Source organism: Eulemur rufifrons, chromosome 6 (assembly GCF_041146395.1).
Source record: "Eulemur rufifrons isolate Redbay chromosome 6, OSU_ERuf_1, whole genome shotgun sequence".
NCBI lineage: Eukaryota > Metazoa > Chordata > Mammalia > Primates > Lemuridae > Eulemur > Eulemur rufifrons.
Window position 1 is genome coordinate 100998005 of NC_090988.1, and position 12523 is coordinate 101010527.

The window sequence follows — 12523 nt, forward strand, 5'->3', positions numbered from 1 at the left end:
TTCCCTTTTTCTTCTCTTCGCCTATCTTAGCCCGCGCCGCGCTTGCGGTCAGGGCTTCTGCAGACACGGAAGTGCTGAGCTGTGGCTCCGAGTTGGAGGTTGCAGCTCCCTCTGTGCTTGTAGCTGTTTCCTTCTTTTGAAAATAAATTTTTAAAACTTCCTAGGATAAATTCTCCATAGTGCCCTGACTAGGTCAAAGGCATAGGAAAGGGTTTATGGCTCCTGAAACCTAGCACTTTTAATAATAACAGCTAATCCTTATTTTGCTTCCTATGTGCTGGGTACTTTATAAGTGCAATTTCATTCACAACAATCCGAGGCAGATGCTCTAATTTTATATGTGAAGAAACCATGAGGTTAAACACCTGTCCAAGCCCCACAGGCAGGAGCTGGGGAACTGAAGCTTTGAACTCCAGCCAAGTGACTCAAATCCACCTGTTCACCCTCTGCCAAATTAGCGGGCTGATTTGCCAAAGGGTTATGCCAATCTGCATGACCACTGGCTATATGTGTCGTTTTTTAAACCAGTCCTCACCAGCATTGAATGAACATTTTTACCAACATTTTTACCGGCATTTTTACTTTTTGCTGTTTTGCTCCATGCAAATGTACAGTGTATTTTATGACCTAGATCAGAGGAGGCTGCCTAGCTAGCTATGTAGTATATAGTAAAATCAGGATCATGAAAGAACCAGGGCCGTGGGATAGAAGAGAAAGTATCAAAAAAAACCAGGGTCATTTACATTTGAGCTTTCTGGAAGTTGAGACAAAGAAAGTAACTAATGAGCACAAATTAAGACTTGAAGATGCCAGATGATTTTTTCACCTGACCAGCCTCCATGCTCTGATTGGGCCTTTATCCTGTCAGTCATGAAGGCCTTTCCACTGTCACTGTGCGACCTTTTCCTAGACCCAGAGAGGAGAAAACTTCCCAACTGACCGCAGGAGCAATGGACAGGGAGGCAGGGGTGTGGGGGCTCCAGCTCGCTGCTCCCAGTAGGGAGGCCTCTTTCTCTCTCCCAGCCTCAGTCAAGGCCCTGGGCCCAAAAGTCACAGCACATGAGCTTGGAGAATGGGAGAGTCAGAGAGCCTAGAACACTGGTAGCTGGGACTAGAGGCATGAGGGCTAGATGTGCCCATGGGCCACTGTGCCCATATTACAGCTGTGAAAACTGAGGTGTATGGACAGAGTGTCTCATCTAAGGCCACTCAGCAAGTCTGTATCTCTGAGACTCCATCTTGGAGCCCTTGATTCCAGGGCAGGGGTCTCTCCCCACCTCACATAGCCTTGTGAGCTGGGACCTGGGTTTGTCACCCCATCAGGTTCCAGGCCATGGCAGTCTGGTAGAACCATGGTGCCAGCATCCCTCCCATTGTCCACAGGTTTTTTGGCACCAAGTGGATGATGTTCCTGGCCGTGGGCATCTATGCCCTCTTTGTCTCCACCAACTACTGGGAGCGCTACTACACGCTTGTGCCCTCAGCGGTGGCCCTGGGCATGGCCATCGTGCCTCTTTGGGCCTCCATGGGCAACTACATCACCAGGTGAGCTTGGTGGACAGCAGAGCAGAAGGCTGGAGACCTGGTCAAGCCTCTGCTATATTGCCAACATTGGCTGGGGGACCTTGGGTGAGCCCCTTCTGCCCTCTGGGCCTCAGTTTCCCCATCTGTGAGACACTGGGGCTGGCCAGCCTGTAGCTCGGGTGCAGGAAGTGGCAGCATGGCAGCGGCTGGAGCTGGGGAGAGCCTTCTCTCCTTTGTGGTCCAGGATGGCGCAGAAGTACTACGAGTACTCCCACTACAAGGAGCAGGACGAGCAGGGGCCTCAGCAGCGTCCACCGCGGGGCTCCCATGCGCCCTATCTCCTGGTCTTCCAAGCCATCTTCTATAGCTTCTTCCATGTGAGTCCACGTGGGCCCTTCGTGGGAGGGCACACACCTTGAAGGCCATTCCACAGTCTCGGCCCTCTAGTCCCCCCTTCTTTCCTTCCTTCTTTCCTTCCTTCAATAGAGACAGGGTCGGCCGGGCGCGGTGGCTCACGCCTGTAATCCCAGCACTCTGGGAGGCCGAGGTGGGCGGATCGTTTGAGCTCAGGAGTTCGAGACCAGCCTGAGCAAGAGCGAGACCCCATCTCTACTAAAAATAGAAAGAAATTATATGGACAGCTAAAAAAATATATATATAGAAAAAATTAGCCGGGCATGGTGGTGCATGCCTGTAGTCCCAGCTACTTGGGAGACTGAGACAGGAGGATCGCTTGAGCTCAGGAGTTTGAGGTTGCTGTGAGCTAGGCTGACGCCACGGCACTCACTCTAGCCTGGGCAACAGAGTGAGACTCTGTCTCAAAAAAAAAATAAATAAAAAAAAAAAAAATAGAGACAGGGTCTCACCATGTTGCCTAGGCTGGCCTGGAACTCCTGGGTTCACGTGATCCTGCCTCAGCTTCCCAAGTAGCTGGGACTAGAGGCATGTGCCACCACGCCCGGCCCCACCTTTCTGGAGCTAGCCCCAGCCTGCTCGCCCATAGCCACTGAGACCTCATCTGGCATCCCCCTCACCAGGCCCCACAGGAAGTAGGAGGGCTCCTTTCTCCCCAAGGCTGTACCCAGACCATTCCAGTGTCCCCTGCCTGGCCCTGTGCCTGAGTCTGGCCCCAACTGCCTCCCTGTCCACAGCTAAGCTTCGCCTGCGCCCAGCTGCCCATGATTTATTTCCTGAACCACTACCTGTACGACCTGAACCACACACTGTACAACGTGCAGAGCTGCGGTTAGTCTTCATGGGGGGGAAGGGGCCCCCAAAGCCTCCCTTATTCAGTCATTCAGCAGACAGTTGGCCCTCACAGGGTTCAGGGCTGAGAGCCCAGCGTCCCACAGCTCTGGTGGGCAAGGCACAGAGCCCTGCAGGAGTATGTAGTTAAGACATCTAACCCAGCCTGGGGTGGGAGGGTGAGAGGGCAGGGAAGGCTGCCTGGAGGAGGTGCCATCTGGGCTGAGGCTGCCAGTGGGATCTCTGTGGGGGTCAGGCCAACAGAGCTCAATCCGTGCAGAGTGAGTGTATGGAGCTGTGAGGTGGACTGTGTCCCCCCAGCCTCAGGGCAATACAGTGCGTAGGAAGGGAGGGAGAGATGCTCCCCTGCTGGGGCACACCCAGCACCAGCGGCCCTAACCTGCAAACTGCTCCTCAGAGGAAGCACACATGACCCGCCCCTCCACCCCACCTCCGCCCGCCTCACTGCATTTCCCTGTGGCTGGGTTGACAGTGTTCCCCACTCCTGCCCCTCTCCCAGGCACTAACAGCCATGGCATCCTCACCGGCTTCAACAAGACGGTTCTGCGGACACTGCCCCGGAGCCGAAACCTCATCGTGGTGGAGAGTGTGCTCATGGCGGTGGCCTTTCTGGCCATGCTGCTGGTGCGGCCCGGAATGGGGATGGGACGGAGTCAGCGAGGCAGAGCAGGACTTGGGAGAAAGGGTCTGGACCTGCAGACGTGGCCCTAGCAGGGTTCCGGCCTCTGGGCGGCCCTTAGGCCTGGAGGTGCGGTCTGGCGAGGGGCAGGGACAGGGTCCTGAGGTTCGGAGGCGAGGCTGATGCCTGCAGACCCAGGCCCGAGTTGGAACCAGAGGCCAGGGGGAGAGGGCTAGGCCTGGTTCCCAGGGTCGTGCTGGAGACCAGGTCCTAGGGTACCGATTGAGACCTGAGTGGGGGTTGGGGACGGGACGGGACCCAGAGTCAAGAACTGGAAGGTGTGGCTCAAACCCCGGGCAGTACTGGGAGGCAGAGCTAAAGCATCGGGGACGTGGCTGGGGCGTGGCTGCGGCTATCGGTGTGTCTGATGGGCGGGGCCCTGGACTGGAAGGCGGGGCTAAGGAAAGGCCCAGCTAGGCTTCTGGGTGGGCCTGAGGGGCGGGGCCTTGGGCTGGGGGCGGGGCTGAGAGGCTAGGCCAAAGCCTTTGGGCGTGTCTGTGGGGCGGGGCTGAAGCCCGGGGGCGGGGCCCGGGGCCTGGCCGACCGCCCCTTCACGGCGTGGGTCCGCAGGTGCTGGGCTTGTGCGGTGCCGCTTACCGGCCCACGGAGGAGATCGATCTGCGCAGCGTGGGCTGGGGCAACATCTTCCAGCTGCCCTTCAAGCATGTGCGTGACTTCCGCCTGCGCCACCTCGTGCCCTTCTTTATTTACAGCGGCTTTGAGGTGCTTTTTGCCTGCACTGGCATCGCCCTGGTAAGTACAGCCTGCAGCGGGTTGCCAGATAAGACAGGATGTCCAGTTAAACTTGAATTTCAGATAAACAACGAACAAGGTCTAATTCTATGTATAAGTATGTACAAGTATGTCCCAAACATTCCTCTCCCTCTTCTTCCCTCTCTTGCCCCCATTCCTCTTTTACATTGGGCAAGGTATTTTAACCTCTCTGAAGGTGAAATGGTATAACAGCTATAAAGCATCAGGTTCACGGGGAGTACAGCCCTTGGTGTTGAGAGACACAGTCCAGGAATTTTCGCATTGTGCCCTCGGAGCCTTGGAGGGAGTTAGCACCCAGTGGTCCAGAGAGGGCAGTGTGTGGCCTAAGTGACACCTTGTGTGTGGGGGGGGGGGGCGGAGAGTATCGGCTGTCTGACCTCCAGTGCTCGTCCCTGTCCCCTCAGGGCTATGGCGTGTGCTCCGTGGGGCTGGAACGGCTGGCCTACCTCCTCGTGGCTTACAGCCTGGGTGCCTCAGCTGCCTCAGTCCTGGGCCTGCTGGGGCTATGGCTGCCACGGCCTGTGCCCCTGGTGGCTGGGGCAGGGCTGCACCTGCTGCTCACCCTCAGCCTCTTTTTCTGGGCCCCTGTGCCTCGGGTCCTGCAACACAGCTGGATCCTATATATGGCAGCCGCCCTCTGGGGTGTGGGCAGTGCCCTCAACAAGACTGGACTCAGCAGTGAGTATAGCTAAGGGAACTGGGGTGGCTGGGCAGGGGCCTTATGGCCACCTCTGGGTGGCTGGTGGGGCATAGACATCCCAGGGATAGACATGGGGTCCCATGGATGCACAAGGGGTCTGCTGTGGGGTCCTGTGGACATGGCAGAGGTAGGTGGGGATTCCTGTGGACACTCCAGGGATGGAAGAAAATCCTGTAGACATTGTAGGGACATATGGGTAGGGCTGTGGGCACCCTGGAGGCAGGTATGGGAGTTCCATGCCATGGATGTTCTGTTGACACTCTAGGATGGCCATAGGACCCTATGAACACTGGGGGTTCAGTGTGAGATCTTGTAATACATAGGGTGAGTGTGGGGCTCTGTGGACATCCCTTAGGGACAGTGTGAAAAACACCTCAGGGATCTCTCCTTTTCATACTAGGGGGCAGAGCCTACCTTGGCATTATTTTCATGACACTGGGAGCAGATGTTGGGGTCTCTGCTCCAGGGAGCATGGGTAGCAGCAGGTGGCCCTGTTCACACCCCAGGGCTATGCACAGATATGGGCCTTTTTATAGAGAGGAGGCAGGAGCAGGCATGAAGCCCCAGCCCAGTCTTCCCAATACCAGGGTCTAGGCCCCAAGTTTGGGCTGCTGGGGAACCGGCCTGTTTGCAGAGGGCGGGCGTGGGCCCCAGTTCAGTTGTGTGATGCTCTCTGCCTGCAGATGGGCACGCGCCAAGAAGCTGGTGTACACAGGTGCAGCCATGTGGGGCATCCACGTGGGCATCTGTTCTGATGGGCCAGTGCTGTTAATATTTTGAATGTCACCCCTGGGGTGTGGAGTGGTGGAGGTTGTGCCTGCTCCAGGGGCTGGCTCAGGCAACCCCTGCACCCACCATCTGAGAGCCAGTCAGGCGTCTCTGCCTGTCTGTTGTACGGGATGGAGTCCCATACTCTGGACCATGCTCTCTTGGCCCTTTTGCTCAAGGGCAGCCAACACTGGGGAGAGTCCAGCCTGGATATCCTGGGCCCATGTTGCATGTGGACTGGGCCTAGTCCCAGCATCCCCTCTGCCCAGCTTCACATCTGGTCTCCTCCTTGTGGACCCCGGGAGCTCTGTGTCCCTTCACAGCAGCACTCTGGGGCACAGTCACACTGCAGAGCCCCAGGACAGGGGTGTTAATGTCCTGAGTGCCTGGCGAAGGTGTTAATGCCGACTCGCACAATTCACCGGGTGCTGTGCGGGCTTTCTCACTTTAGAATTTCATAACACAACATATAACATATGTAAGCTCATTTCACAGCTGGGAAAGGTGGCTCTGGGAGTTAAGTAACTTACCCTGAGTCACCTGCAGAGCCAGTATTTGAACCCACATCTCTGTACCTCTAAACTCTCAACTCTCTCCACTGTACAGTCCTGAGAACAAGTCTGTCTCTCCTGACTCCCTGTCCAGTGCTCGTTCTGCCCACTCCAGGGAGGATTCTTGGGAAAACAAGTGCCCCCCCCCCCCCCCCCCCCCGCCACGCTTAGCTTCAGGGTGTTTGTTTGTTTTTTGACAGAGTCTCGCTTTGTTGCCCGGGCTAGAGTGAGTGCCGTGGCGTCAACCTAGCTCACAGCAACCTCAAACTCTTGGGCTCAAACAATCCTCCTGCGTCAGCCTCCCGAGTAGTTGGGACTACAGGCATGCGCCACCATGCCCGGCTAATTTTTTCTATATATATTTTTAGTTGGCCAGATGATTTCTTTCTATTTTTAGTAGAGACAGGGGTCTTGCTCTTGCTCAGGCTGGTCTCGAACTCCTGACCTCGAGCAATCCACCCACCTCGGCCTCCCAGAATGCTAGGATTACAGGCGTGAGCCACTACGCCAGGCTTAGCTTCAGGTTTGATTGTCAGAAAGTTTGTTGCTGCTAACAGTTTGCCCTCCCTAACCCTGGCTGAGGAGAAACAGCCCCTGCATACTTGGCACTGTGAGCCTGGGGTCAGGGACAGGACAGGACTGAGCATAGAGCTTTCTTCTTTGGGGACCACACATGTGTCCCAGAGTGAGACCCACCTGCATCCACACAGCCCTGCTTCCCTGCTCTCACCTGTGCTTCGTGTCAGGGCAGCGTGGTAACCAGGGGCTCCGCTAGGGGGCGGCCCAGGACCGACTTACAGCGCTCCCTGGGCACTCTCCTGCCCTGGGCGGGACCAGGGCTGGACCTAGGGAAGTTGCAGGTGGGATAGCAGCAGCCCCAGGCCCCAGGTAACACCTCTCCCCTGCCTGCCCTGTCCACCTGCCTGCAGCACTCTTGGGAATCCTGTATGAGGACAAGGAGAGGCAGGACTTCATCTTCACCATCTACCACTGGTGGCAGGCCGTGGCCATCTTCATCGTCTACCTGGGCTCCAGCCTGCCCATGAAGGTGAGGCTGGGTGGGGCTGGGGGGTCCCAGGCCCCACCCCCAGGAAACAGATACTTTCTGAGGACCCGCCCTGGCTTCACAGCCTCCTTAAGAGTACCATGTCCCAAAGGCCAGGCCCTTGGCCAAGGACCTATTCCCCCAGCCCACTGGGTGGCCCCCAACCCAGCACCCCACTTACTGCCTCACTTCCTGCCATCCTCAGTTTACCCAACTCTGAAGGGGTTCACAGTTTGCCCTTTCCCTGTGGGTGCATCCCACCTGCCCTGATCACCAGATGTTGGGCTGGCACTGGATGCCCAGGGTCTGTGTCCCTCTGTGGCCTGCAGGGGAGTGGGCTCCTCGTGCTCTGCTCCCCAACAGTGGTGGGTCAGTTTGGCAGGTCCCGACCAGCATTTTTTAAAAATGAAATATTATAGAAAATAGGGCATATGCATGAAGGTATGTATGTACTGAGTTATGATGTACAATTTCTGACTGTGGGTTACAGTCAAAAATGTCTAAAAAGCATTGCTATGGTCCACTGGCGTTTAAGGGACACAGAGTCATCTAACGGCTGCACAGGAGGGCCAGGACCGGACCGCACTTTATCAACATCCGCACATCTTCCCTATGAAGCAAGGGGATTACTGTCCCCTCTTACAGAGAGCGAAACTGAGGCCCCTGGGGTGACTGCCAGGGACAGTGCTGGGATTTGAGCCTTGCCTGCAGGAGGGGCCCAGGAGGCGTGGGTGGAGGGAGTTGGGGAGTCGAGGGTCAGGTGGGGGGAGGCTCCCGGGGAGGGAAGGGCGGCGGAGAAGGAGCTGTGGGTGCGAGGCGGGCATGGGAGTGGGCCTGTCCCGGCGCGGGGCGAGGCCTGCCGATCCCCTGCAGCCTTCCCCTTGCGCCCAGGCTAAGCTGGTGGTTCTGCTGGTGACGCTGGTGGCGGCCGCGGCCTCGTACCTGCGGATGGAGCAGAAGCTGTGGCGGGGCGTGGTCCCGCGCCAGCCCCGCATCCCGCGGCCCCAGCACAAGGTGCGCGGCTACCGCTACCTGGAGGAGGACAACTCTGACGAAAGCGACGCGGAGGACAAGCGCGGCGGCGGCGGCGGCGGCCGGGGAGACGGCGTGGAGGAAGAGGCGCCGCCCGCAGGGCCCCGGCCCGGCCCCGAGCCTGCCGGCCTGCACCGCCGGCCCTGCCCCTACGAGCAGGCGCTGGGGGGCGACGGGCCCGAGGAGCAGTGAGGGGCGGCCGAGCCGGCCACCCGCAGGTCGTGTCCGGGGCCTCTGTGCGTCCTGCACTGCCTTCGGGAAGGACCCTCTGTCCCGCCCGGGGAACGCCCCTCCGAGCGCCCGGGGTCACCTGGAACTTTCGCAGCACCCTGCAGGGTGGGGCAGGGCCTGGATACCCCCAGCCAAGCCCAGGGTTGGAAAGAGCACCCGAAACCCCAGGGGCCGCCCCCAGCGCGTGTCCTGGGGGGCCGGGGTCTCCCTGCAGCCCGCGCCCCAGTCCCGCCCGGGCACTGGCCTGGACGCGGGTGGCGCGCTTTGCACCTCCTGTGCCCAAGGTCCGCCAAGAGCCTCGACTTTTTATAGAAAATGAGCAATAAAGAGATTTTGTATTGTCCTGACTGGGGAGTCTCAGGCCGTGGGGGGACGGAGAGCGCCTGGCGTGTGTGCCTGGCAGACCAGGACGCTGGGGCACTGTCGTAGGGGGCCTTGACCCCTCAGAACGACCAGAGGTGGGGGGCGCGGCCCTCCTGCTGGGGCGGAGTGTCTCCGAGGCCCCGCCCTCCCCACACCGCCTGCTTTGCCGGCCCCACCCCATCCACCCTGGAGAAAGAAGCGGCTGGAGTGGCTTGCTGGGACCTCAGCGGAGGAGAGTGTGACGCAGCTGCTAGTCCCTTGTGGGTCTAGAGGACGGTACAGACTCCCGAGGCCGAAGCCCAGGCACCACCCCCCCCTCCCCGGCAGGTGACCTGCATAAGCATCCCCAGCCCTCCCGCCATCCGCCATCCTTTTTTGTCTATTAGGGTATTTATGCTGCAGCTCTCCAAGTGCCACCTTTAGAGGCAGGGCCCACTTCTGAGCCACGTTGGGGTCAGCCTGTGCCCAGTATGGGCCTGGCAAATGGTCACTGGAGCCCAGGTAAATTTGGTTTCTGCCCTTTCCAGCCTGCAGCCTTGGCCGCCATGCACATGAGAAACACAGAGGCTGGAGAAAGGGCCCCTTCTAAGGGCCAAAGGGGCCCTTTCCCCAGCCCTTTTCTGTCCAGAGGAGACTGAGACCCTACTGAGAAGAGCTCTGAACAGCTGAGTGAGGACAGGCAAGGGGGCCATTCAAGGGTAATGGAGCCCCCCACTGCACCCCAAGGGGTCCTCTGCTGGGACACACTATTCTTCACTGCCCCTTGATCCCTGGCTGAAGGCCAGACCCTGTCCCTACCTGGAGGCTCCACACTCATTCACCAAGTCCCACAGATTCTCACCCCCCCCCCCCACCTCCTCTCTGCTCTCACTAGAGCTCGGTTCTAGCAGCCTTTGGTGGACCCTGGAACCAGGCTGACCCTGGGCAAGGTGTCAACCGTCCGAGCCACAAATTCCTTCTCTGTAAAGTGTATCTTTGTAAAAGAGAAGACATGTGTTGGACCCCTTAGCATGGTGACTCCAAGGTCCCAGACCCTGTAGGAGACTCATAAGGGTGCAGCAGAAGATTTTGAATTTTCTATTTAATAAATTTTGGAAAGAGAGCTGCCTGCCTCACACACAGACTTCAGGGACAGAGATGGTCACGTGGTGAAGCGCCAGCTCTGTCCTTCCAGTCTCCCATCAGCGTCTGTGGGAAAGTTCCCTGGAGGCTGATGTGGCAGCGTCCCGTGGCAGGCGTCCAGCTAAATTCCAGTTGGGCAACCACACGCCCAGACAATAAGCGTCTGAATGCGTGGCAGAGTGTTCTGGAAGGCTGTGGGCCTCTGGGTGTGCTGGGCAAGTGTGGGGTGGACGATGCCTAGACTATGGGTCTACAATTTGTCACAGTTCCAAGCCATTTCTAACATCTGTCATGCTAATGGCCAAAGACTTTGGTGTTGAAAAGCCCTGAAGGCAGCGCAGGCAGGTGGAGTGGCCGGTCAGCCTCTTGCCAGGGCGTGTTCCCATGAGCAGGCTTCACATGCCACTGGCTGCTCCTGGCATGTGGATGATACCCACACACTCACATGTGCCAGGCAACACACGAGAGGCCACGCACATGACAGGCACCGCACGACGCATTAGGCAACACATGCACACGCCCAGCAGGTAGTGCAGCAGGGCAGGGCAGCAAGCCCCAGCAGGCTGGCTCTGTGGGCAGAGGTAACTGAGTCATCAGGTGACAATGCCAGTCTCTTAGTCTCATTGTACGTGATGACATTGGTGTCACCTCCCCTGTCTCCATCACCCCCGGATAAGAGGACCAGGTGGAGGTTCTGGATCCCTGAGTGGAAGCTCAGACTGTGCCGTGGCTCTGCCTCTGATAGCCGTCATTGCTGCCAAAGCAACTCCATGATTTTGTCAACCTGTACTATGGAGATTTAAAAGTTTTATGATTCCAAGAATCTCCAGTCTAAGATCTTAACGATCTTTAAAATCTCAGTAGCAGATTAAATAACTTGAAAAATTTCCTTCTTCAAAATACCTAGAAAAGCTGAAAAAGAAACAGACTTCCTTTTAAATATATAACTGAGCTCTCAAGAAAATAAGCAGAAGTCCCCTAGGACTAAAATAAAGAGGGAACCGAGAACCAGGATGGGGACAGAGAAGCTGGTGCTACAGCTGCCTGAGGGGCGGGGCCGGGCTGGGCTCGTCAAGGCCATGCCAGGCTCGGAGGCTTGGGAGCCCCTACAAGGAAGGGAGCTGGTTTGAAGGCCATGGGCAAAAAAAAAAAAAAAAAAACTTGCACCCAGGAAGAACAGAAAGATGTAATGAAACTTGAGCTTTGGGTGGGAAACAAGTTTCCCAGGAGAGTTTTGCATTTTCAGGCCTACCTTATACGTGTTTGGAATTCTTACGAAGGAGTCACACATCTGTACCGTCTAGGAACACCAAAGTTGAGAAATTAACATTGAAAACTAGTTTTATCTTAGTGTTACCCCTGGGGCTCTTGGCCAACCAAACAGAAGACCTCTCTGGACGGATCCTTTAAGCCTAGTCACCACGATTGCCCAGATAATGTCCCTGTGAAGCTGAGCTCACAGTCACAAATGACAGAACACACAAGGAAGCAAATCAACCGTGAATAAAGGACAGCAGATACAAAAAGGGGCAAGATTAGACACCCCCTCCCTTGCCTCCCCCGACTATCAGAGAGAGGCCGTCAAGTAGGTGTGTGCAGCAGGCAGCTTCCAGAAGGGCTCCCGGTAATCTCCGACCTTTAGCCCTTCACGCCTTTGTGTAATCTCCACCCCTTGACTGTGGTTGGACCTAGTGAGTTTCTTTTGACAAACTGAATCTAAGCTGGCCTCCAAGATTCTCGCTCGCTGGCGTTTACCCCATGAGTGAGTACGATGGCATCTCATTCTGGTGCCTTTGAGCTAATCAAAAGGGACATTACCTGGGTCGACCTGATCCAATCAGGTGAATCTTTTAAAAGAAGGGGACATGCCAGAGAGAGCCTCTCCTGCTGGCTTGCAGCAAGACAAGCCACAGTGGTGTGCCCTTCCAGGAGGCCTCCAGCAGCTGAGAGTGACGTGGTCCCCAGCGGACAGCACGCAAGGAAACGAGGACTTTGGTGCTACAACTTAGGAAACTAAATTCTGCCAACAACCAGAATGAGCATGGAAGAGGACGTGGAGCCCCAGAGAACACAGCCTGGCCCACACTTTGATTGCAGCCTTGTGAGACCTTGAACAAAACAGCCCAGCTACGCCATGCCAGAGTCCTGACCCACATCAACTGCATGACAATAAATTGCTGTCGTTGCAAGCTTCTGAACTCCCGGCAATTTGTTACACAATAGAAAACTAACACAGGGCTGGGCGCAATGGCTCATGCCTGTAATCCTAGCACTCTGGGAGGCCGAGACAGGCGGATCATTTGAGCTCAGGAAGTTCGAGACTGTAAGGCTGGTGGCAGGTACCCCTCCCTTCCCTAATGAACAAAGAAGAAGTCCCTCCTATCCCTCAATACCCGCCCCAAAGCTGAAACAAAGAAATTCCTCACTCCTCGCACCGACATCTCCTGGCCGAAGAAGCTGCCATACCC

At 56.9% G+C, this 12523-nt stretch overlaps 1 protein-coding gene across 2 annotated transcripts in view; it reads left to right on the forward strand.

Annotated features, from left to right (window-relative positions):
- The window catches only part of UNC93B1 (unc-93 homolog B1, TLR signaling regulator), a 31411-nt gene extending 22504 nt beyond the window's left edge, over positions 1-8907 (forward strand). For both annotated transcript variants that reach the window (XM_069471742.1, XM_069471741.1), the window contains 8 exons: positions 1384-1545; positions 1769-1901; positions 2676-2769; positions 3290-3414; positions 4040-4222; positions 4648-4921; positions 7192-7310; positions 8199-8907. In XM_069471742.1, coding sequence (XP_069327843.1) covers positions 1384-1545; positions 1769-1901; positions 2676-2769; positions 3290-3414; positions 4040-4222; positions 4648-4921; positions 7192-7310; positions 8199-8531 — 1423 coding nt within the window. In that variant the 3' untranslated portion in view covers positions 8532-8907. The remainder of the gene's footprint in view (positions 1-1383; positions 1546-1768; positions 1902-2675; positions 2770-3289; positions 3415-4039; positions 4223-4647; positions 4922-7191; positions 7311-8198) is intronic.
- The last annotated feature ends 3616 nt before the right edge of the window (positions 8908-12523 follow it).